The 21,723-nt window shown below is 38.7% G+C and overlaps 1 protein-coding gene across 1 annotated transcript; it reads left to right on the top strand.

The window, feature by feature from the left end:
• The first annotated feature begins 2,238 nt into the window (after positions 1 to 2,238).
• Positions 2,239 to 21,699, top strand: CCDC66 (coiled-coil domain containing 66). Its single transcript, XM_054387683.1, has 18 exons — positions 2,239 to 2,260; positions 3,399 to 3,463; positions 5,559 to 5,581; positions 6,358 to 6,775; positions 7,666 to 7,813; positions 7,986 to 8,089; positions 8,781 to 8,905; positions 9,905 to 10,036; positions 12,449 to 12,696; positions 13,088 to 13,172; positions 13,977 to 14,138; positions 14,380 to 14,527; positions 15,506 to 15,628; positions 17,187 to 17,659; positions 19,029 to 19,066; positions 19,327 to 19,610; positions 20,050 to 20,177; positions 21,354 to 21,699. The coding sequence occupies exons 1-18, from the start codon at positions 2,250 to 2,252 to the stop codon at positions 21,435 to 21,437; spliced, it is 2,799 nt and encodes a 932-aa protein (XP_054243658.1). The 5' UTR covers positions 2,239 to 2,249; the 3' UTR covers positions 21,438 to 21,699.
• The last annotated feature ends 24 nt before the right edge of the window (positions 21,700 to 21,723 follow it).

The raw sequence follows: 21,723 nt of genomic DNA, 5'->3' as shown, positions 1-21,723 counted from the left end.
TGAAAAAATAGATTTAAGGTTAAGGGCTTTTTTAACACACAAGTGTTTTGAGGGAACTAAACAGGGCATAAATTAATTGATATATAAACACTGTTAAACTCAAATATTCAGAAAAACACAAAACACTAGTACTCCATTAAATTTAAACAAGAGGTAATTGCATTAATTAAAAGGGTATAGATTAAAACACTATTTCTGGGACCAGGTCACTAATAAAAGAGACTAAAATGTTGCTGTATGGAACACTACGAAAATTGCTATTCTTAGACAGTAGTCAAGGAGACACATAGTGCCTGTTTGAAGTGTTTCAATCCAAATTAAACAGACAAAGCCCTTCCGTAAGGGTTCCACAAGAACCCAGTTTCGATGTTGTGGGAAAGCATTGCTCAGTGAACTTCGACAAGCATGTGTGCTTTTATCTCACTTTTATCAAATTTTCATTCCTGGACCTAATGATGATCCTACAATCTCTCAGGTAGACAAACTGAAGTTGAGAGGTTATTCTTGATGACATCCAAGGGAGGCTCAGAAACACTGATACAAGGCAGCCAAAAATGGCAGGAGTTATCAACAACCCACCTTTTATGTTCTGTACTTCACAGAACTTCATGCGCATTACTGAGAAAAACTCCAGGTTTTCTTTTCTCTCCCTCCTTTGTTCTAGTCTCTAAAGTTTCACAGACTTGTTAGGTGGTGTATCAATAAATACCACAGAACAGCTGCAAAGCAAGATTTGAAAAGACGTAATTTTGTCTGAAGACCGGTATGTTTTTTATATATAGACAAAGTAGTTTAGATTGTATGGCAAAGAGCTGATTTTGTATAGACTCTAACCTCAGCCTCATTGTCTGTTTCTCTGTTATTGCTTTTGTTCTCTTTGTAGTCTCAAGAGAGCAAAACTTACATTATTGTCTGCAGGAGTAAGCACTGCAGGATCCACCCCAGTATATACGGTACCTTTGGCCAGACGAAATTAACTACATGTAGAAGCAACGCTATTCCAGACAAGTCTTCACGTCTAACGTCCTTTGAAATGACGGATTTCAGTAAGCATTTGGCTTTAAGTGTGAGATTAAATGTCATCTTGAATAGCAAAAGATCTAAAGGGGCTCTGAAGCATTTAATTGAATACGACTATAAACGTTAACGCAGCCAAATCCTCCTTACACTAAGTCAATGATGTTTTCTTAAAAATAAAGCAAAGTGTAGATTAATTTAAATTTGCATGTTTACATGTCCTTTTATTGAAGAAGAGCACGGCTTTGGAAACCTGCCACATAGTGACGATCGCAAAGGGCTGGATCACAAAGTTCGTCAGGACTCTAGTGGTGCAGAAACTGCTTCAGTAGCCCAAAAAAAGCAAGCCCCAAAGAGTCCCCTAGGAAGAACCACCCGTTGAAGACAGCAGAAGCTATGAAAAATGCCCTTCGACGACGAGCGAGTGCCTAGAGAGACTCGCTGCCGGGGACTCCTCACCCTGTACACCCACCGCCCCGATCTGGACACCGGAGCGCTGCGGCCCGGCAGGCTGTCCCGGACGACTCTTCTCGGCTACTCGTGGGTTCCCCATCTCTCCTCTCCTGACGAGACTCCGAGGCCGCCACTCCCCGCACAACACCAGGACACCCAACGGGCGGTAAAGCCCCTCACCGGCTTGAGCCGCCTGCCATTCCTTGCCCATCTCCAGCCACACGCCTTTCTTCCCTACCTTGTTTGCTTTGTGAAAGCCACACCAGAAAATAAATTTAAATAAAAAATAAATTTAAAAAGAGAGCGAGGGAAAAAAGGCGAGCGAAAAGTGGCCGCCCTCCCAGGGAGTGGAGAGTGGCCGCTCCACACGCAGCTGACTGTTCGGACGCCGCAGAGCCGGGCGCCCGCCCATCCTCCAACCCCTGTAGCGCACTCATCTCCTCTCCCCCGCCCGTCTCTGCTTCCCCTCCTCCCTCTGCAGGCGCTGAGCGCCGGGATAATCCCCTGGTAATTGCTTTGCACCCTCAGCGAGGCCGCCGACAGCAGCGACGGGATTTGCGCGAAATCTCCCGGAGCAGGCCTCGATCCCCCACAACACCTCGCTACAGCGGACTCGGCAGTGTGCGAGGAGCCCATTGGCAAAGCCGTGACTCCACGGGAAGCCTATCGCCTCCCGGCTCCTTGTGCGGGGCAGGCAACCGCGGTACACAGACAGAGAATCCCGGCGGTGCAGCTGCGCCTGTGCGTCTCCTCAGTCTCCATCGACGCCGGGCACAGCCATGAACCTCGGGTAAGGAGGGAGAGGAGGAAGGGACTCGTCGGGCTAGCAGCGAGAACCACTCCCATCGGCTCGCTCTCAGCCCTCCCCGGGTGAACGTCTCCGGAACCCGATGGGCGCTGCGGGCCAGTGCCGCCGCCCTGAGGGGAATGCGGCAGCCCGCCAGCGCCAGGGCGCTTAGTGCCTCGGCACTGGTAACGGAGCCGTCTCCGTAATAAAGCCGAGGGGCTAAAAGACCCTTCCCTTGGGAGGGTCTCAGGAAGGGGTCTGGGAAGCGGCTTAGGTGATTGAGGTATTCTAAACGCCACATTTCGGCGGGATTCAAGACTAGCGTACGGGCGGGGAACGGCGCCCGGGTGACCGCGCCAGAACCCAAACCCCTCCCGCGGCCCCCACCGCTTCCTGCCACCACAAAGCATCTACAGAGAATAAGTGCTGGGCTGGGGTTAGCTGCCATATGCTGTTTGTACCTCTAGAGTTACAGCTTCAGGCACTTTTGTGCTGTCGTGTTCATTAGAAGGTTTCGTGCGCCATTTAGAGGTGTTCAGTGTTTTAAACTATTTATTAAACAGCTCGAAGATAAGGGTTATTGTGAACATTCATCATTACAGTAGGTTTTTTCAATGCGTGGAAAAAAGAAAAGCATTTGGGTACTTGACAGTCATACCCCCTGAACACTGTCAACTTTTTTTAGACCCCTATAATAACGTTTGTTCCACTTTAAAATGTGAACTCTTTTGCTTGTAAGCACAATTAAAAATTGTTCTCAAAGTACAGCCCCTCTTTGTGATCAGCACTGGCATTCAGGGAGATGGGGCTTGTAATTTTTTGTAGCACGCAGTTTGTATTGAGTTATTAAATTCTTGACACAGGCCTTTGCCACATGTAACAATAGAGTGGCACCTTCAGCATGAAGACTTATTTTGTAACACAGAAATGCAAATTTTCCAACAGCAATAATAAAAATACACACTCTTCAAGACCTGTAGATTTCTCACAAATGTTGAAAGCTTGGGGTATGAAAGAGCATCTGGACCAATAGTAAATCTGGTGTTATAATTAAGTGCAGTTGTTAATAATGTAAAAGTCTTTACTAGCATTAGATTACTTGATATTTCAGATTTCCCTCTTTCTCTCTCTTATTTTGCAGTGATGGACTGAAGCTTGAAACTGAAGTTCTGGATGGAAAGCCTAGGCTAATTTTAGCTTCTTCTGGTATTTTTTTAACAATTTATCTCTAGTAATCTTTAAAGCTTCTTGAAGTTAAACCTAAGATCCAAACAACATGAAATACAGAATACGAAACAGCTTTATTGAAATACTTTTCAGATAAGGGAGAATATTTCTGTTATTTACAAGTCCTTTTACTCACCAGCATGATAATGAATTTCTGCATAGCGAACAGCTGAATGGTGAAGAGCTGGCAAATAGTCATGATACAGCTTGCCTTTCCATTCATAAAAAAAAAAAGTTAAGTTTTATTACATATTGACTGGCATAACTCAGTAATTTCTGTAACTCTGTAGCACCTTAGTTACCAAGGAAAAAGAGGTCTAGTAATTCTCTGCTTAATTTACAAAGAAATACATTACTACAGTCACATTTCTGATTTTAAGCAGCTTTAGTATTTGACAATTAGAATTTTCAATAAGCAATTTATTCATGCCACATCTCATTACTACCATCTGAGATACATTTTTTCCAGTATATGTTCATAACTGTTAGTAAATTCTGTGATTTGTCAGATACATGTTTCTATACAAGCACAAGTCTCCTTTCCCTAACTGTTCTATGTAGCAGTCAGAATGCAGAAATTCTCTGTTGAATGCCCTCTAAATTATATTTCATTTTCTGCACTTACCAGACAGCTGTCTAATGAGGTGCCACAAGGTATTTTAAATCAGGAAGGAATACCAGTCTACTAGGAAGAAAACATTGCAACACCTCTGAAACAACAGTGGTACAGCTTTCACTTTTTACAACCACAGTTAGCATCATGGGCTGGATAGGGCCAGCGTATATTTCAGAGTGCTCTAACATAAAGAGTTACCTTGGAACTAGGCTTGAACAAGCAGTCCAAACTGAACTAAAGAAAGTAACCCATAAGCAGCACTTGGAAGTTCCACAAGTTCCACATTATGTATCTCCTCACTGTGATGGCAAAGTTTTTCTAAAGTATTTCTATTTCTTTGTCCTTTCCACAGAGAAGGTGATGTTTTCATGGCATGGAGAATCTCAGTTTATTCAGTTTCTGAATAGCCAGATAAAAAGTAAAACCAAAAAGTTCTTTTTACCTACTTAGATGAGGGTGTAATGCTGATAAACACAGCTGCAGAACACCTTTACTACTAAAACATCAAGATGGTTCAGGATATAGTGCTTGTCTCTGCAGGACAACAATTCAGCATCCTCCCAAATTTTAAAATGTTCATCTATGTCAGAAACTTTTAATAATGTGGTTCTGCAGACTTCAAGAACAGGTAGTGTTCTCCAATTTCTTTATTTGTTAACACACACAAAGGCATAGGTGCTACCAGTGCAAAATGTGCAATAACCACTGCTAGAGCAATAAGTGTAGTGCAGCTGAAGAAGCCTTGTTTCCAACAGATGTGTTCCACTAAATTCCCTACTGTTTTCTTTCCCTTTTCCATTAGCTATATGTACAGGATTTCTTGTGTGGAGTACCACATTCCCTCTGTTAATCAATACACTATTCTTTGTTAGTAAGTATTGTATTAAATGTAGTACTTAGCATTATTTTTGAGACCACTACACCTGTATGCATCCTCTAGGATTTGGGTTGAAAGACTGAAGAGTGTTTCAGGGCATAGGTAAGGGGAACAAGGATGGATAGCATGATTAAGCACATACTGTTTCTTTAAGCTGTCAGCTATGAAGACAGATAACAGCATGCAGTAAGATGGATTTGGATGCAGGAACTGTCCTGGAAGGATGTGACACAAAATAAACCAAACCAAACCAAAACCAACAACATTGAAAAATAATCCATGACCACAGGGTTCTTTGGGAAATAGAATGAACAGCAGGGGAGGATTAGACCAGACAAATAAGTTTATTACATCTACATAAATCTGGAAATCATTGCTGGAATATATTTCATCTTTTGAAATGTGTATACTGAAATTTAAAAGAAGTCACATAACTGGGGGAGACCTTATAAGAGGTTGCTTTTCCCCTCTGCCTTATAAAAATCAGATGAATATAATGGGTTACTAATTTCTCAAGATTGTTTTTCAGGAGGAAGTTTTTTTAATGCTTCTCTCATATATTAATGTTTGTTTCCCAAAAGATAAATCAAAGCCCGCAGTTAAGGTAAGTGGAAAAATTACTTTTTTGTGTTAGAGCATACAAATTATTAAATTAATAAATTAATTTGTTGACATAGAAATTTGAGAACACATTTGAACTGCCTAAATATTTACAATCCATTACATTTATGAAAGATAAGTACTTACAAGTCCCTTCCAACTTGAGATATTCTGTGATTTCTCAAGTCATAGTAACTATTAAAAAGGATTAATTAAAAGTTCTATGACTGCTTTTACATTTGCAGAATGCTTTAGTTTATTTTGCTAAGAAGTTTGAGCAGCACAGGAAATCATTTAAATCGGCTTTCAGAGACAATGCAGTAGGTGGGGAAGGAAAGAAAGCAGGAAGAGATGTCAGTACAAAAGGAGATAATTATGAGTGTGCATCAAGGACCTTGACAAGGATAAAACTTCACTACAGAATGGAAAAATCAAGACTGAGATTACACTGGCTGTATAGTGAAAACATGTAATCTGTTTGAAGTCAGGCTTCAGAAATACCAAGGAGAAACAGAATGTATGTTTATTAATACTATGAAATGTGATGCTACATAAAGTTACTTTCCATACTGTCATTTTTAAGTACTTCAATTTAGATGCTGTTTTATCTTCCAAGGTATTCCTAGTACTCATGAGACTATTTCATTAATTTATCCTGAGTTAATTTCTGCTAACATTAACAGAGGAGGGAAATGACTCTTTTTACTTGTTGCTTTTGTTTATTACCCATGCAATTTTTATACTGATTTAATATATGGTGAACTCTTACTGCTTTAACAGATGGGTAATAAAGCCAGAGCACCTAAGCAGGCATTGAGAATGAGGTATGCTGGGCACGTTCTGAGATCAGCACAAAATGCTTGTATCAAGCAGGAAAACTTAAAACCAAGAAGCGAATCAAGCTTATCAATGACAAAAGGTGAAAAACTGCAAGTTACTAAACACTCCTCACATGAAGCCACAACTAAAGATCACTCTTTGATTTTCCAAAGAGATAGCATAGACAGATATGCTGATTCAGAATATCCTAGTGTTGTTAAAAAAAGTAAACTGAAACCTCAAAACTCACAAGCATTGGCTGAAGACCTAGGAAGCTTTGTGTGTTTAACACAAGAACAGCTTCAGCAGATCTTGATGACCTTAAAAGAAGGAACTAGAAGCATCTCTGAGACTCATAAGGAAAAGCAAGAAGAAATAGGTAAGATTCTGATAGTTGAGTAAGTTAGTTTCATAGAACCAGAACAAAATGTGAAAGCTTAACTTCTGACTTCATAATTTATTTGCAGGCTGCTGCGATGTTACTGTAATGGTCTCAGACAAAACACTTTGCTGTTACAGATGCAAAATAGCCTATTACTGTTAGAAACCAAGCATTTGATTAACAGTTAAAAACTAAGGGCTGCTTGGTAGTATTACAGTATTTTGAAGAGCACAATGGCAAGCAATTCTGTCAGTATTTCATGCTAAAAAGGATTCATTTTAAATTGGGAAAAAAAATAGTAGAACATGCAGTTCTACTGTACCATCAGGACTTTGGGAAAAAAAAATATCAACCAACCAATAGTTCAAAGAGACAGGCACTTTGAGGGTTTTTTTTTTAAGACTTCAGGTTTTGCTGTTTGTCTCAAGAGCAGTGGTGCCATTTTCCTGTGGCTCAAAGATGAACATACATCTTTTTGCGTAATTGTAATACTATTGTTGAATAGTGTGGGTTTGGTTTTTTGTTTTCAAATCTTCTACTCAGAAGCCTAGGAACTATTGAGTATCTTCCTGTATTACAACCTTACTCCTGTTTGTGGACCTATGAAGAAGATGGTCAGCTCTTTGCCATCAGAAATAAGACACTGCAATTAAGTGTAGTCCCAAAGGCTGAGCTCTTAGCCAAAAATAAGAGTTTATTGTAAGTCTTGCATTCTAAAAATACCCTGTGTACTTGTATCTCGTGTGCCTTGACTATACAAGCAGGGCTAAAAGAGTTTTCTTAAATAATGGGGAATTTGCAGTTTTATTCTTAAAGTATTTCCTCAGTGCTGAAGAAAGTTTTAATGGTCATATATATATTTTTTTAATATATATTCATATATATAGATTCTACCACGACTGCTAATGAGGCATCAGAGGAAAACATTATAGCATTGATTCAAGAAGCTTCTGAAGTTTCACCTGTTTCAGATGAAGCTAACCCAGATTCAAGCAGGAAACAAGAAGCATATCCAGAGCCAGGACAGAAGGTTATGTATGTAGATCTGTGATACCATCTATAGGAATTGTATGTCCAATAAAGATTCATACTGCAGTTCTTGATCAAAGTAAAAATCTTTATAAGTAGTAAATAGAAAGTTACTTTTAAAATTAACAGATTACCTTTTTAGTTAAAAAAAATCTTTTTTTTCCCTCTTCCTTTCTAGAAAGGCTTCATGGAAACCTGCTGACATGTTCAGTACCTTGGGTGAAAGAGAAGGGCAGAAAGCTTTATTAGAATTTAGAAAGACCCAATGGAAGAAGGAATTAGGTAATTCTGATAAACAGAATTTGTTTACTGATGCCAAGAAACTTTGTGTTCCATATGCTGTTTTAAATTTGCTTATATCAATTCAGTTGTTACAAATAGGAAAACACAGTTTTATTGGTCTCCAAGAGAGATTAAGATTACTGAATTTCAAAATGTTATGCAAAGGTTATTTATAAATTCTTGAAAAAAAGCTTCTTAACCAACCAAATAAATAAATATATTCAGTGATGCTTCATATTCCAGGAGCTACTTGCCACTGATTCTGTCACTTTTATGCCAATAGTTTATAGCCATTTGCTTTTTAATGGGAAAAGTGTCACCCTAATATACCAGGGCTTGATCTACATTGTCAGTAGCTTACATTTCTTTTAATAATATTGCAGCAGTCCAAGACCAGTACAATAAAATGGAGAGAATTTATCTACTTGGTTATCTGTTATTAAATCTTCTCAGACAGATGCCCCAATTACTTTTGCATCTCTGGGCAGGGGCTCAGCTGCTGTGCTCTTAAGAGCAAAGTCATGTTTAGACTGGTCAGACAGTGGTGACTTACTCTGGTAGTCTGTTTTACAAAGAGAATTACAGGACAGACACATGCATTGCTGTTTGGGTTGATTTTTTATCTGTTTTAGATTGTTTAACTACTACATGTCTGTATTAGGACCTTTTACTAGAGTTTGTTTATTTGAAGATGAACAGGTAGCACTCAAGAAGAAATTGAAAGAAGCTTCAGAGGGAGAAGGGCATTATTTCTGTGCAAAACTTGGCAATAATAAAATCCATGAAGAGGAAGTGGAAGCAGCAGACCCAGATAAGGTAAGGCTATCAATAAACACAAAAGAGCACAGTTACCACATCACTGTTCCAGGACAGTTTGACTTTAATTCATACAAGATTTTCATTCCTGTATGAATTCATAGAATCCAATCAGTGGCCACTTCAAGCTCACTCATGGCATGAATTGCTGCAACTCCGTGTTTCACACTTACCTGTTCCTTTGGTCAGAACAGTCCTCATCAGTGCAGGCTGGTGGAGAATGTGATAGAGAGCAGCCCTGTGGAAAAGGACTTAGGGGTACTTGGTGGATGAGAAGCTGGACATGAATCAGCAGTGTGCACTTGCAGCCCAGAAGGCCAATGTCATCCTCAGCTGCATCAAAAAAAAGTGTGGCCCATAGATCAAGCAAGGTGATTCTGCCACTGTACTCTGTTCTGGGGAGACCTCACCTGTGGTACTGGGTCTGAGCTCTGAGGCCCTCAACAAAACGAAGACATGGACCTGATGGAACAGGTCCAGAGGAGGGCCACAGAAGTTACCAGAGAGCTGGAGCCCCTCTCCTACAAAGACAGGCTGAGAGTTGGGGTTGTTCAGCCTGGAGAAGGCTTATGGAAGACCTAATAGTGGTCTTCCAGTACCTGAAGGGGGCCTGTGAGAAAGCTGGAGAGGAACTGTTTACAAAGGCATGAAGCACTAGGTTTTAAACTGGAGAGGGCTAGATTTGGATTGGATGTTAGGAAGAAGTTCTTTACTATGAGGGTGGTGGAACACTGGAACACTTTGCCCAGGGAGGTGGTGGAGGCCCTGTCCCTGGAGACATGCAGGGTCAGGCATGATGGGGCTCTGAGCAACCTGCTTACTGCAGGGGGGGGTTGGACTAGATGACCTTCAAAGGTTCCTTCCAACCCAGAGCATTCTATCATTTTTTTTGGGGGGGGGGGGCAAGAGAACAGCTCAGTTTTCTGCCAAGTCTTTTTTATGTGGCCAGATGAGTTACTGACCTTTCTGTACAAGAGACTAGCATTTCTCTTCTTTCAGGAAGCTGTGTCCCAGGAACGACCTCCTAGTGCTTTGAAGCATGAGCAGCAGCAGAACTGGCTTGAAGAGTTGGATAAACAGAAGGAAGAAGTAAAGCTACGAAAAATGGAAGAAAAACTTAATTTTTCAAAGGTATCTGTGGTTTAGAAGGACTTCTTGGAATAAAAGAGATTTTCCTCTACATTTTTATTCTAAGAAATAGGAAATTGTGGATCTAATGAAGTAGCAACAGAGAGATAATTACCTGCAGCATGTCTGGGGTTTCACTGTAACTCCACAGGATAGAAGGAGGTGAGAAGGAAAAAAAAGGAAAGGTATAGGCAACTCCAATATATCACAGCAGAGGAGACATTTCTAGAAATATTATTTTTATATGCAGACGCTCCTATGAAACATTTTGCAAACACTTCTTCAAAAAGTATTGAAAACAATAGCCTCACCTTTTCTACACTTTGGTTCTTCCAGACCTACACCTCTTATGGTGGATCTAGAAGGAAACTGTGGTAAATAGAATTGGTTTGCAGGTGGAATACCTGGAGAGACTTCTAATACTGTCACTGTTCACCAATTTGTTCAATGTGTCTTTTGTCCTTTGAGATTCTTCACATAGAAACTGATTTCTTTCCTGTACATACTATTTCCACTAGTAAAGAATTGAAGGTCAGTGGAATACTCTGGACTCTTATACAGCCCAATACTGTACACTGTTCCAAAGACTCTGTCTTTTGAAATACCAAACATGCAGTGAGACTGTACTACTGCTAGAATCCAGATTTCCAAAATAACGCACACAGCTTTAACTCCAGGGTTATATCTTGCACCATATATGAGATACATTCACATCATAGGATGTTCTGTATGACCAGTGAACGAGACTCTTAGGTTCCAAAACTTGATACAAATGTTCATAGTCTGGGGTCTTCTGGGTTACAAAGATACAGTTTTTACTCTAAATTGAAGCATTTACAGCTGTTACACAATCCCTAGGCAGAAATTCTACATTTAATTCCACAGTTTGTAATACTAGAATAGAGCTTTCCTACCCACCCTCCAAAAAACCCTTCATTACATACTTAGACCACAAGTCTTCTCCTTTCTTGAGTTGTTGGCAGGATCAAATTTCATTCGTAGATTGAGCTTTTTAACTGTGAAGGGAAAAAAGCATCTGTGAAAGGTTTCTTCATGAGCTGCCTTGTTTCTTAATTGGATAGGTGTGGTGTGGGAAGATAGGTGCAGTCACCAGGGAGTAGCCTCAACCTGGCAGTAATCTCACTTCCAGCTTCTTTTGAAAGGAAGTTAAGGTGCACTTAATCTAGTTTTCTTTAACCTCTGTTCTTCAAGTCTTGTGTTACACTCTTAACCCTTCAGCATATTGCACCACAGACTTGCATAAGAATAAAGCAGATTTTCCAACTATTCTGATCTGCTTATACATCACAGAATATTCAAAAGGAACAAAACTCAGGGAACAGTAGGAAGAATAATTTGGACTGATTTTCTTACCTTTTTTAAAAAATAGATGTGAAACTTTTCTGACACAAGGGGATATTTAAAGAAAGGACTCTCAGAGAGTTGATTAGATTATGTTAGGTTTTTTTTCTGCACAATGCAAGTTTTGAGGCAGCCAGTTTCCAGTCCCTACAGGGAAACAATTCTTTTATCCAGAAGAGAAAAAGCTTCTCAGTACCTATAGCAAAAACAAAGGCCCTTAGGTTAAAAAGTTTTATTAGTCATATATTGGAACATCCCAAATGCCAGCACTGAGCCAAAAGATAAGCTAGGGTGAAGCAGAAGAAAGATTTAGTATGTCTCCTTTGTAAAACTTTTAGGTACATCATTGGTGGCTGCTGTGGGTAGAAGAGATTTTGAAAGAAGAGTTATTTTATAATAGGTCTGTTTAAGTGAAAATAGGAAGTTAAAAATTAGTATCTCTGCCCAGAGTACATTAATTCTGCTACCATCCTGAATTAAAAGGGAAACAGTAGATGTATGACAATGTAAAAGAGGCCACTTGCTTGTATTACCAGAGAGAATTTTACACAGCAGGAGGAGAGCATGGCAGCATGGACATGGGACTGACCTCTCAATCAAGCATTTTGCAGTACTGTTAGAAAAAAAAAAAAAAGGAATAGAAAGTAAAAAAAAAACCAAAAAAAAAAAAAAAAAAAAAAAAAAACAAGAAAACAAGAAAACCCCACAAATAGCCTGAATTCATGTTGAAATACTTTTTCTTTTTTTTTTTTCCACTTTATAATTTTAAGGATTTTTTTTCTGGAAATGTAGTAGCGGTAGGGTTTTGTTAACCAAGTATGTGGACCAGCAGTATACTTTCTGATCTGACTTGTGTTTTAAGCATCAGGGACACTTGTTTTCCCAGTGAAGAGATGACGTATTGTTAGTCTGTACTGTAGCTCCATGACAGAGCTTTTCAAATGTTCCTGTTGTACAAAATGTGTACTGTCTGTTTTGCTAACCTTACTTCATAGAAACAATGTAATTTAACATGTTCCTTTTGTTTGTTTGTGTTGCTTCATATTTATTTAGGCTGAAGATCATGACAGATGGGCAATGCATTTTGATTCTTTCAAGAGCCACCTTAATGCAGAACAGCTCTTAAATGGAATGCACAAAAAGCAGCCTGAAAGTCTTTCCCTGTCACCTGACCCTAAGGAGCTGGCTGCTTTTGTTCACCCTTTTTCACCTGCAGCTTTAGACAACCTCACACCCCTAAAGGTGGGAAGTGCAGAAAAAGCTGCTAAAAACAGTGCTTTGGAACAGAGTCAGCAAGTCAGGTCAGTGAGCTTTGGCCAGAGGATCACCTTCCAGACAGTACATTTCTGATATTTACTCAGATTTTTTTTTTTTTTTAAATGGGATAAGATTATTTAAGTCACATCTTTGGATCTTAATCATTTGGCTTTTGCCTTGTTTGTTTGCTTTTTTTTTTTCCCCAGAAATACCTGTTGTTTCACTTCTGAAAGACACAAGAGCTTCCATTGCTCATTAATAAAATCTACTGCAAATAACCTTGTTTTATTAATTAGTGAAATTAATTTCATAATTGTAAATTAATACCATGGGATGACCTCGATATGAAAACATTACTTTTCAATATTTCTAATTAAGAAAGACTTCATTATTATTTTCTAATTATTAAAAACATTTGTGTGTTTCTTTGTTCAGTTTCCTCCGTTCGATGACAGCTCTCCTGGATCCTGCACAGATTGAAGAGAGAGACAGGCGGCGGCAGAAACAATTAGAACATCAGGTATCCTTTTGTTTTAAAGTCTAACACTATTCTAATGAGAAGAAAGATGAAATCTACTGTTGTCTCATGAATAAATCATGAGGTTTAATATCAGAACCAAGTGAGGCACTCGAGTTTCAGGCTTAGAGTTGTTTAATTGTACTCTGTTCAGTTAGACTGTACAGTTTTAATACCTGTACATGGATGACTATATTTCTGCAACTGAATTCTTGCCTCAAAAAACCTACAGTACAGTCTTTAGAGCTCTTGTAGGTTTGTGTGTATTTTTCTTCAGTCTCCACTGTCATCAGGAAGACTGATGTTCACAGATACCTACTCCATGATTCCTTACATTTTTATCTGCTTTACATTGCTTCCATGGCACTCTAACTGAAAGTGTATCTGCATGATGTGCCTCTAGCCCAGGGTAAAGAAGTCTTAGTGTAAATATAATTAGCCTCTTCTGGTCAAACTGATACTCTGCTGGATCAAAATAGAAGCTTTAGAGTACCTAAAGTAGCAATCAGACCACCAGTTCTTTTCAAGAAAAGTAAAAGCATTTTAAAAAACATGAACAGTTACTTCTTTCTCTCTTAGAGTATTTCAGACTGCTTTGTTGGACTGGTGATTTCCCCCCCAGAAAAGGAAAGCAGCTGCTTGTTTTGTGAGAAATTTAAAAGAAACAAAGTGTAATACTGTTTGAAAGAAATTATCTTGATTTTATTTGTCCAAATACAATTTTTATATATGTAGTATATAAATAAATAGCCTGTAATACCTGAATGTTCTATGTTTTAATTCTCCTTGTTTTTCTGACACTATTAGAAAGCAATAATGGCTCAGGTAGAAGAAAAACGGAAGAAGAAACAACTGGAGGAAGAACAGAGAAAATGGGAAGAACAAGAGGAAGAACAGCGCCTAGCACGAGAAAAGGAACAAATGCAGAAGCAGTTTGCAGAAGATATGCTGAAACAAAAACAAAAGGAGGTGGGGTTTGCATTTTCTTCAGTGCAGATAGCCTGTAGTAATACTGGCCTTTGAGGAAAATGGTTCTGGTTTTTCACCTTCCAAATTGTGTCTCCTCATTATTTTGAAAATGAAAACTATCTGAAAGCTTTACCCAAAGTAAGAATATATGTAAACCTTGGGGATTGTAGAGGGGTTAAATAATTCCATTAATTTTGTTCTCAAAATAAAAGATCATATATATTTTGATATTTTTTTAAAGGAACTCATGACTCTTAAAACCAATGAGCTCTATCAGACAATGCAGAAAGCCCAAGAATTAGCACAGAGGTTAAAACAAGAACAGCGCATTCAAAACTTAGCTCAGAAGGGACATGACATTTCAAAACTTCAGAGGAACCTTGGTGGTGGCAAGTACAAGTTTTTTGGTATTCAGTTTGCCTGTTGCTGTGGTGTTTATGTGTAAGCTGTTAATAAGTTTTGCTTTGGTTTGTGGGGTTTTGTTGTTTTGTGAGTTTGTGGGTTTTTTTTCTCCTGTCTGCATTTGGGTCAGAAATTGTTTCTTTGCTTCACAAACAAGTATCCGTGTTAATTAATTATGGATAAAATTGTAATTTAGTAAGCTTCAAATATGGTGTTACATAAAGGAAGAAATACAAAAATATTATCAGGAATGCATGGGGAATGTTCAGACCTTTGTGTTGTCAAGTAGATTTCAAGTGAAAAAAGGGAAAGTATTGGGATCTGAACCATGGTTGTCAGTTTTGCTCAGCGTTCTAGACCTCAGTAGTCTGACAACTTCTTTCTCCAGTAAGATACTTACTGGCTTCCTCCATCACTGGTTGAACTAAGAAGGACACAGAGCTGTGGGAAGAGGTCCAGAGGAGGGCCGTGCAGATAATCCATGGGCTAGAACACCTCTGTTATGAGGAGAGGTTGAGGATGCTGGGGTTGTTCAGCCTAGAGAAGGCTTTGGGGGAACCTTATACCTGCCTTCCAGTATCTGAAGGGATCCTACAGGAAGGCTGGAGAGGGACTTTCCATAGGTGTAGCTAGTGATAGGACAAGAGGGAATGGTTTTAAGTTGAGGGAGGGCAGGGTTAGACTGGATCTTAGGAAGAAGTTCTCCAGTACAAGGGTAGCAAGACTCTGGAATAGGCTGCCCAGGGAGGTTGTGGATGCCTCCTCCCTGGGCATGTTCAAGGCCAGGTTGGATGAGGCCTTGAGTAGCTGAGTCCAGTTGAGAGGCATCCCTGACCATGGTGGGGAGGTTGGAATGGAAGGTCTCCAAGGTCCCTTCCAACCTAAGCCATTCTATGATAACTTGATAGCACAGTTTAAATATGGAACATACATTACTAAATTGAAGAATTTTGCTTTTTTTTTAGGTGATAGAGAATTTGAAAATTGTAATATTGGCATGTCACATCAAAGTCATAATTTTTCTGATGCCATTAAGAATTACACTGATGAGCAGACTTCTCCTCGGAAAGACACTGCTGTACAGACAGGTATGCAGCCCTTAAATTTCATCACTCTGATGTATCTCAAGACAGACAGTAGAGCAGTGTACTTGTGAAACTGAGACAAATTACTGTCTTACAGAACACAGTAACACTAGAAAGACATCCTTGAACAGACACAGGCATGTTGGTATATTGCAATATATCACTGTATTTGTCTAAGTAAATGATATGTCTATATAGTTGTTACTTACCAGTTACAGATCCAACCCACAGAGTCTGAAACATGGTGTTGGCTTAAAGTTATGGTCACAAGACATGTAGGACTACATTTATTCAGGCATTTGAATGTGTTGGTAGTAATCTTCACTGTCAGTATTCACAGGTTTATATAACATTGTTTGGTACCAGGCAGGGCAGGGTTCCCAATGAATCCTTGAAAATAAGGGCAAGGAATCGTGTCAGTAATTCTGGAATTAGAAAACAAGAATTTACATTCTGTTTTCATTTAAGGCTTCAGGGCAAAATCTCCTGGGACAGCTTTTAGATTACCTTCCTCTTTTCCCTCCCATAGAGGAAAAATAGGCAGGGGAAGAAAAAGGGGTAGACAAACAACTTACATGGACTCAGAAAATAAAAAGGTAATTTTAATTTAAAAAATCACAGGTATTAAGGAAGAAGGAATATACAGAGAAAGTAAGGGAGGATATATACAGAGATATATATACAACCCAGTCGCAGATGGCCACGGATTCCCCAGATGAGGATGGATTTCTCTGGAGGTAGGCTGCACCAGGTGGCAGCAGGCCCGACCACGTGGTCAGCAGATCTCTCATGCAAGACAGCTCCAGAAGCAAAGGCAGAGAAGTGAGAGGAAGCAGGATAGCAACTGCTCCCCCTTAAATAGATGCAGGAGAGGGGCGGGGATAAACCTGATCTGGTACCTTTCACCTGGGGTCTGGTGACTCCCTCCGAGTCACTTAATGCATTTCTAATGCATTTTCACTTCATTTGTGAAGTGAAAGCTCAACTTTAGTTCCGTTTGTTTAAGCAACAGTTAATATTTTTTGGTTTTGAGAGTGCTGGTAAAAAAATCTACTGTGAATTTGGAGAGTTTAAATAATGTTTCTGTGTATGTCTATTGGTAAAGAAAGAAGCTGGATTATTACTAATACAAAATTTGAATAAAATATTTGCATTGGAAGGTGGTGTATTAGGAAAGTAAATTATTCCTAGTAGCACTATGAACGTGTGACCAAACCATCAGCATGCTGAAGAACTAAGCAGAAGCTGTGTTTCACTCTTTGCCTTTGGCTACTGTGACAGAAACAGAATTTTACATTGAAAAAACAAAGTAGTTTAATTTTACATAAATTTTGCTTTACAGTGACTTGATTTTCTTCTCCAATCCTTTTGTTTTTCCCTTATTATTGAGTTTGCTTTTATCGGTCCTATCTGCCACATAAAAAAGCAAAAGGCATTATAAAACTGTAACAACCATTTTTTAATTTAAATCAATAATGGTAGACCGATGTATGAACAAAAGTCAAACAAATCATTTAAAGAGCTTAGACCTGGAGTTGAAGTGCAATATTTCTTTTTTTAGATTACTTCAGTACTTCTGGATACCCTGAGTCAGCTGAAGAAAGAACTGTGTGTTGCAGATCACCTGATATTTCCACAGAATATAAAGAAACCTCTAACTGCAAAAAATACCAGAAAGAAATGCAGTATGTAGATAAAATTTCAGGAAAAGAGACTGGTGGCATTTACAGTGATCCATATGAACAATATGCAAGAAAAGAAAGACAAATTAAACCTTCAGAAAAATACAGCAAAAGACCTGACTGGAACATAAACAGGCCTGGGAAAAGATACATTCCAGCATCAGAAAGATATCCTAAACAGCTACAAAAACAAAGGGAAGAAAACAAAATAAGAAGACAAATGGAGCTGCTTCAGTTGGTAGAAAGAAATACCCCAGGCAATCTCTGCCTAAGAAAGGGTGGTTATTCAGACAGGTCTCCTTCACCTCATGAAGATAAAAATACAAAGAATAAGAGACATAGAGTCAAAAAGGTAACTATTTGGTCTTTAACAACTATGGAGTGCATTTTAAGACTTGTTCCCTGCTGTTCTGCCTGGGTGCGAATTCGGTTATGTGATGCAGGCACTGAGAATTTTCCTGTTGCTGTCCTTTGTGTAACAGATGATTTTACAGCTTTGTTACTTTCATTGTGATCAGAAGAATACATTCAGATCTTGTGATGTAACTTTTATTGTCACTTAAGTCTTCCAGTGTTGACTCTCTTTCCTTTATTTGTTGTCATCGTTTCATTATGTAGACAGGGAGCTCAGTTGAAAGCAGTGCACAGGCTAGAATGACTTGCTCTTTTGTGTCATCATTCTGGTGTGGTGATGGTTGAGTTAGAGGAGTTCAAGAGAACACTTTTTATTTCTGCAAAGAATGTGGATTACCAAGGATGTACTTTATTGTCATAGAAATGCATCCTTCTTACTGGAGTAATTTCTTCTCCATTTGCAGCAAGCATGTATTGGTATATCTCATGGCTGGGGAAAAACAAACCAAAACAATTTCCATTTAAAGAAAATACTATCAAATACACTCATGCCCTCTCTCTCCCTCACTCGCTTGCTTGCTTGCTTTCTGTATGTCTATACACGTATGGATGCATAAACATTTCACTTCCTCACACCTTCAAAGAGAGGAAACTCTGGTGTAGGAAAGTTGGCCACCTCAGCTCTGTTTAGCCATTTATTTACTGTGACTACTTACATGTGGATTAGAAGGTGTGGATATTAAAATATGTGAGAATACATAATGGTTTGCAGACATCCTTAGAGATGTATCATTCATTGGTTAAACTGAGTTTGCTGCTTTATTTGAGGTTAATGGTAAATCTGAGTTGTGTGCTTCCTCTATTGAAATTTAAATCTTCAAGAATTTTGTACGTGAGAAACAGGACAATGACTTTTAAGTAGATTTTTAAGATAAGTAAGCATTGTCTGATAACCATAAGCAGCATATGAGATGTGGTAGTATTTGTCATTTAAATAGAAAACTTTACTGACTGTGTCTGGAAACACGAACACAGAACCTTTCTTTCAATAGTCATTATCTTGGGCTGAACCTTTCAGGTTTATAAATGCAGCTTTCCCAGGTCACTGGAAAATATATATCATATTTTTGATAGTGTTTAGAGTTGCCAAAGGTATAGAGAATTGGAGCAAGTCCTCCTGTAGTTTTAGTTTGTACACACTACCAGGCTCTTTAATGTGGGTCTTTGATAAATACCTTTCTCCTGAACCCAGGTCAAACAGCGCTTTTGGGGTTTCAGAACAAACTTGTCCTGAAAAAATGAGAGCTTCTAATATAAAAACCATGAAGCTTTTTATTTTACTTTTGACTTTCTTGGTTCTCTCCTAGGAGGAACAATTACATAAGAATCACTTGAATGACGAAAGGTACGTCAGTACTTTGCATGAATGAAATGTTTAAGTACATTGATAGTGAAATATGCATGCTTTTCTTTCTTGATTTTAATAAAAAGGATTTAGATGCATCTAATTGCTTCCTATTAAAAATACACAAATTAAACAAACTGCAGATATAAAAGCAGAGTAAATGAGCAAAAGTCCAGTCCACTGAGGATTCTTTGAAGAAAATGAATTGCATTTCTTAGGTATCGTTTGGTTGTTTTTCTAACTGAAATTTTTTCATACAGATCTGAATCACCACCTGTTCCAGCAATCAAGAACAGATTACACCAAGTACAACAAAAACAGATGCGTACCTCAAATTTCCTGGTACATAACAACAGCAGAAGAGAGAAAAACGTCAAGAGAGATACACAGCAGAGGAGCTCCCCTCCTCCCGTTACAGAAGCTGGAAGTCCTCCCTCTTCACAATTTATTCCGTATGTTCGAACAAATGAAGTATATTATCTTGATCCAGATGCACCACTGACTAGACCTTCAACACATGACCCAGAGTATCGACAGTTCAATGGTACTGAAATGTGTTGTGATTCATGTAGAAGAGAAGAAATGTTTAGTGATTTAGTTCCAATTGCTACAGTATATTCAGTTTGGTATTCTTGAATTTTGCAGTTACCCAGGTGTGTCCCAGCAGTGTACAGAAAGCCTCTGTAAATGATGCTCTATTAAAAACAAACAAAACAAACCACTAAAAAAAGGAAAGAAAAAAATTAATTTAAACCCCAAACATTCTTTTGTCTGGCTTTTTTGTCTCTTTATACCTTTACATGGTTGGCATTTTTTGATGTAGATTTGGGTATAGGAATCTTAAGTGTTGTTTGACTTCAAAATAGTAGTCATAATCTGATGGCCTGATTTCCACAAGCTGTGAAAATGTACTGCTTTAAGATTAATATATATATATATATTAAAGAGTACTGTTAACTGATTTAATATTCATTTACTTTTAGACTCTTGCCAAGTGCCACGGCAGATTTTTAGCTCTGATCACATTAGAGATCCTCTTCTCAATCCAGATGTAGTTAAAAGCAGAGCAAGACAACAAGCAATTCTCAAAGGATTGTCAGAATTACGCCAGGTAAGCACAAAGCTGCTAGATAAACACTATGTATGTGTAAGTGTGTGTGCATATGTGTGTATCTGTCTATCTATATACACTGAAGGCAAAGTGAAGACTAGGCTTTAGTTTTGCATCATACATGATTAAGTAAGTTTTGGACTCTGTCCTTTGCTTTTGTTTCCTCTTATAAATTTTGCTTTCCATGCATTACTGTCACCTTTGGATTGTCCTTAGGAGAGAGACTATGGAACCTTGTAGTCCTTAGGTTAGCTATGAAACAGCAGAATACCACAGAAAACTTGAAACCAAGTGGAATTAGCTTTATTTAGTCTCCATGATTTGATAGTTAGGGTTGCCTATATGAAGAATGTTTCAGTTTCAAGGGAAAAAAAAGAATAGTGTTTTAACAAAGCACTAAAACTCTTGTGAATGAAATTCCACTTCTACGTTTGATGGGTAGGCCACTCACAACAGCGCAGTGTAGTTGCTGCAGAGCTAGTGGGGTGGTAGTTGTGTCAGTCCTGGAAAAATACTGTAATTTGCAAATCTGGAGTGTGAACACTATCTTTCCAAGATAGCTGTGCATTACTGTGTAAAAGTAAAGTTCAGGATTTGTCAATCTGCCAGATGATGAGACTTAGTTTAATAGCGCATACACATGAGCTCCTGAGAGAAGCTTGTGTGTTTGTATACAGTGTTCTACTTGTAGTAAGTTACTGGTAATGATTAAATGTACAGATTTGCCAGAAGGATTTTGAACATGGTGACTGTTCAGGAGGAGGTTAATGCTCCCCTTTATCTTAGAGTATAATTTCAGACTAATAGCTGGTACCCATCAAGGTTTTGGGTTTGGCCTCATATGAGAATACACTAAAATACTACAAATGGTAATGACAACGCACAGAAGAGTAGGCACATAAAATTTAATACAATGGAAAAGTCCTTTTTCCTCTGCACAGTCATCCCCAGACAACTGAACTGGCTTCCACTTCAGTCACACTTGAAGTCTTTCACAGAGGACAGGAGATCTTGAGTTCCATCAGTATTCACTGCATCATGTTGGGTTGCAGGCTTTTAAATGCAGACCATATTTAGAAAGCATTGAGGCTTAACAAGTTGATTGCATTAAAATATGAAACAGTGACACTTAATTAGTTCAAGGCTGCCTGAACTAATATATTCTGCTGATTTCAGGCCCTCCTGCAGAAGCAGAAAGAGTTGGAGACTGCTCTGATTCCTGCTATTGCTCAAGAAGGGAAGTTTATTTCACCATTTTGAGGTACATGTGAATGTTCTCAATTTTTAAAATGTAAATGCACAGCACTTTGTTTGCTACTCCAGTTAATTATGAACCATGTCTGTCTTTTTTTATGAAACGTTTAAATTATGTGATCGTGGTAACACTACAGGGTCATGTTGCTTTTCATATGGAAAATACATTAAACTAATGATGGTGTGTCTGTTTAGAATGGCCTTCATGCTGTCTGAAGATGTCTGTCTGTTTGATTTAAGCCGCCAAAACACAGGATAAAAATGTTACGTGGGGTTTGGTAGAACTCAGTGT

The sequence above is a fragment of the Indicator indicator genome, chromosome 15 (assembly GCF_027791375.1).
Source record: "Indicator indicator isolate 239-I01 chromosome 15, UM_Iind_1.1, whole genome shotgun sequence".
NCBI lineage: Eukaryota > Metazoa > Chordata > Aves > Piciformes > Indicatoridae > Indicator > Indicator indicator.
Note: the sequence above shows the minus strand (reverse complement) of the source record. Positions and strands in the feature narration are given on the sequence as shown.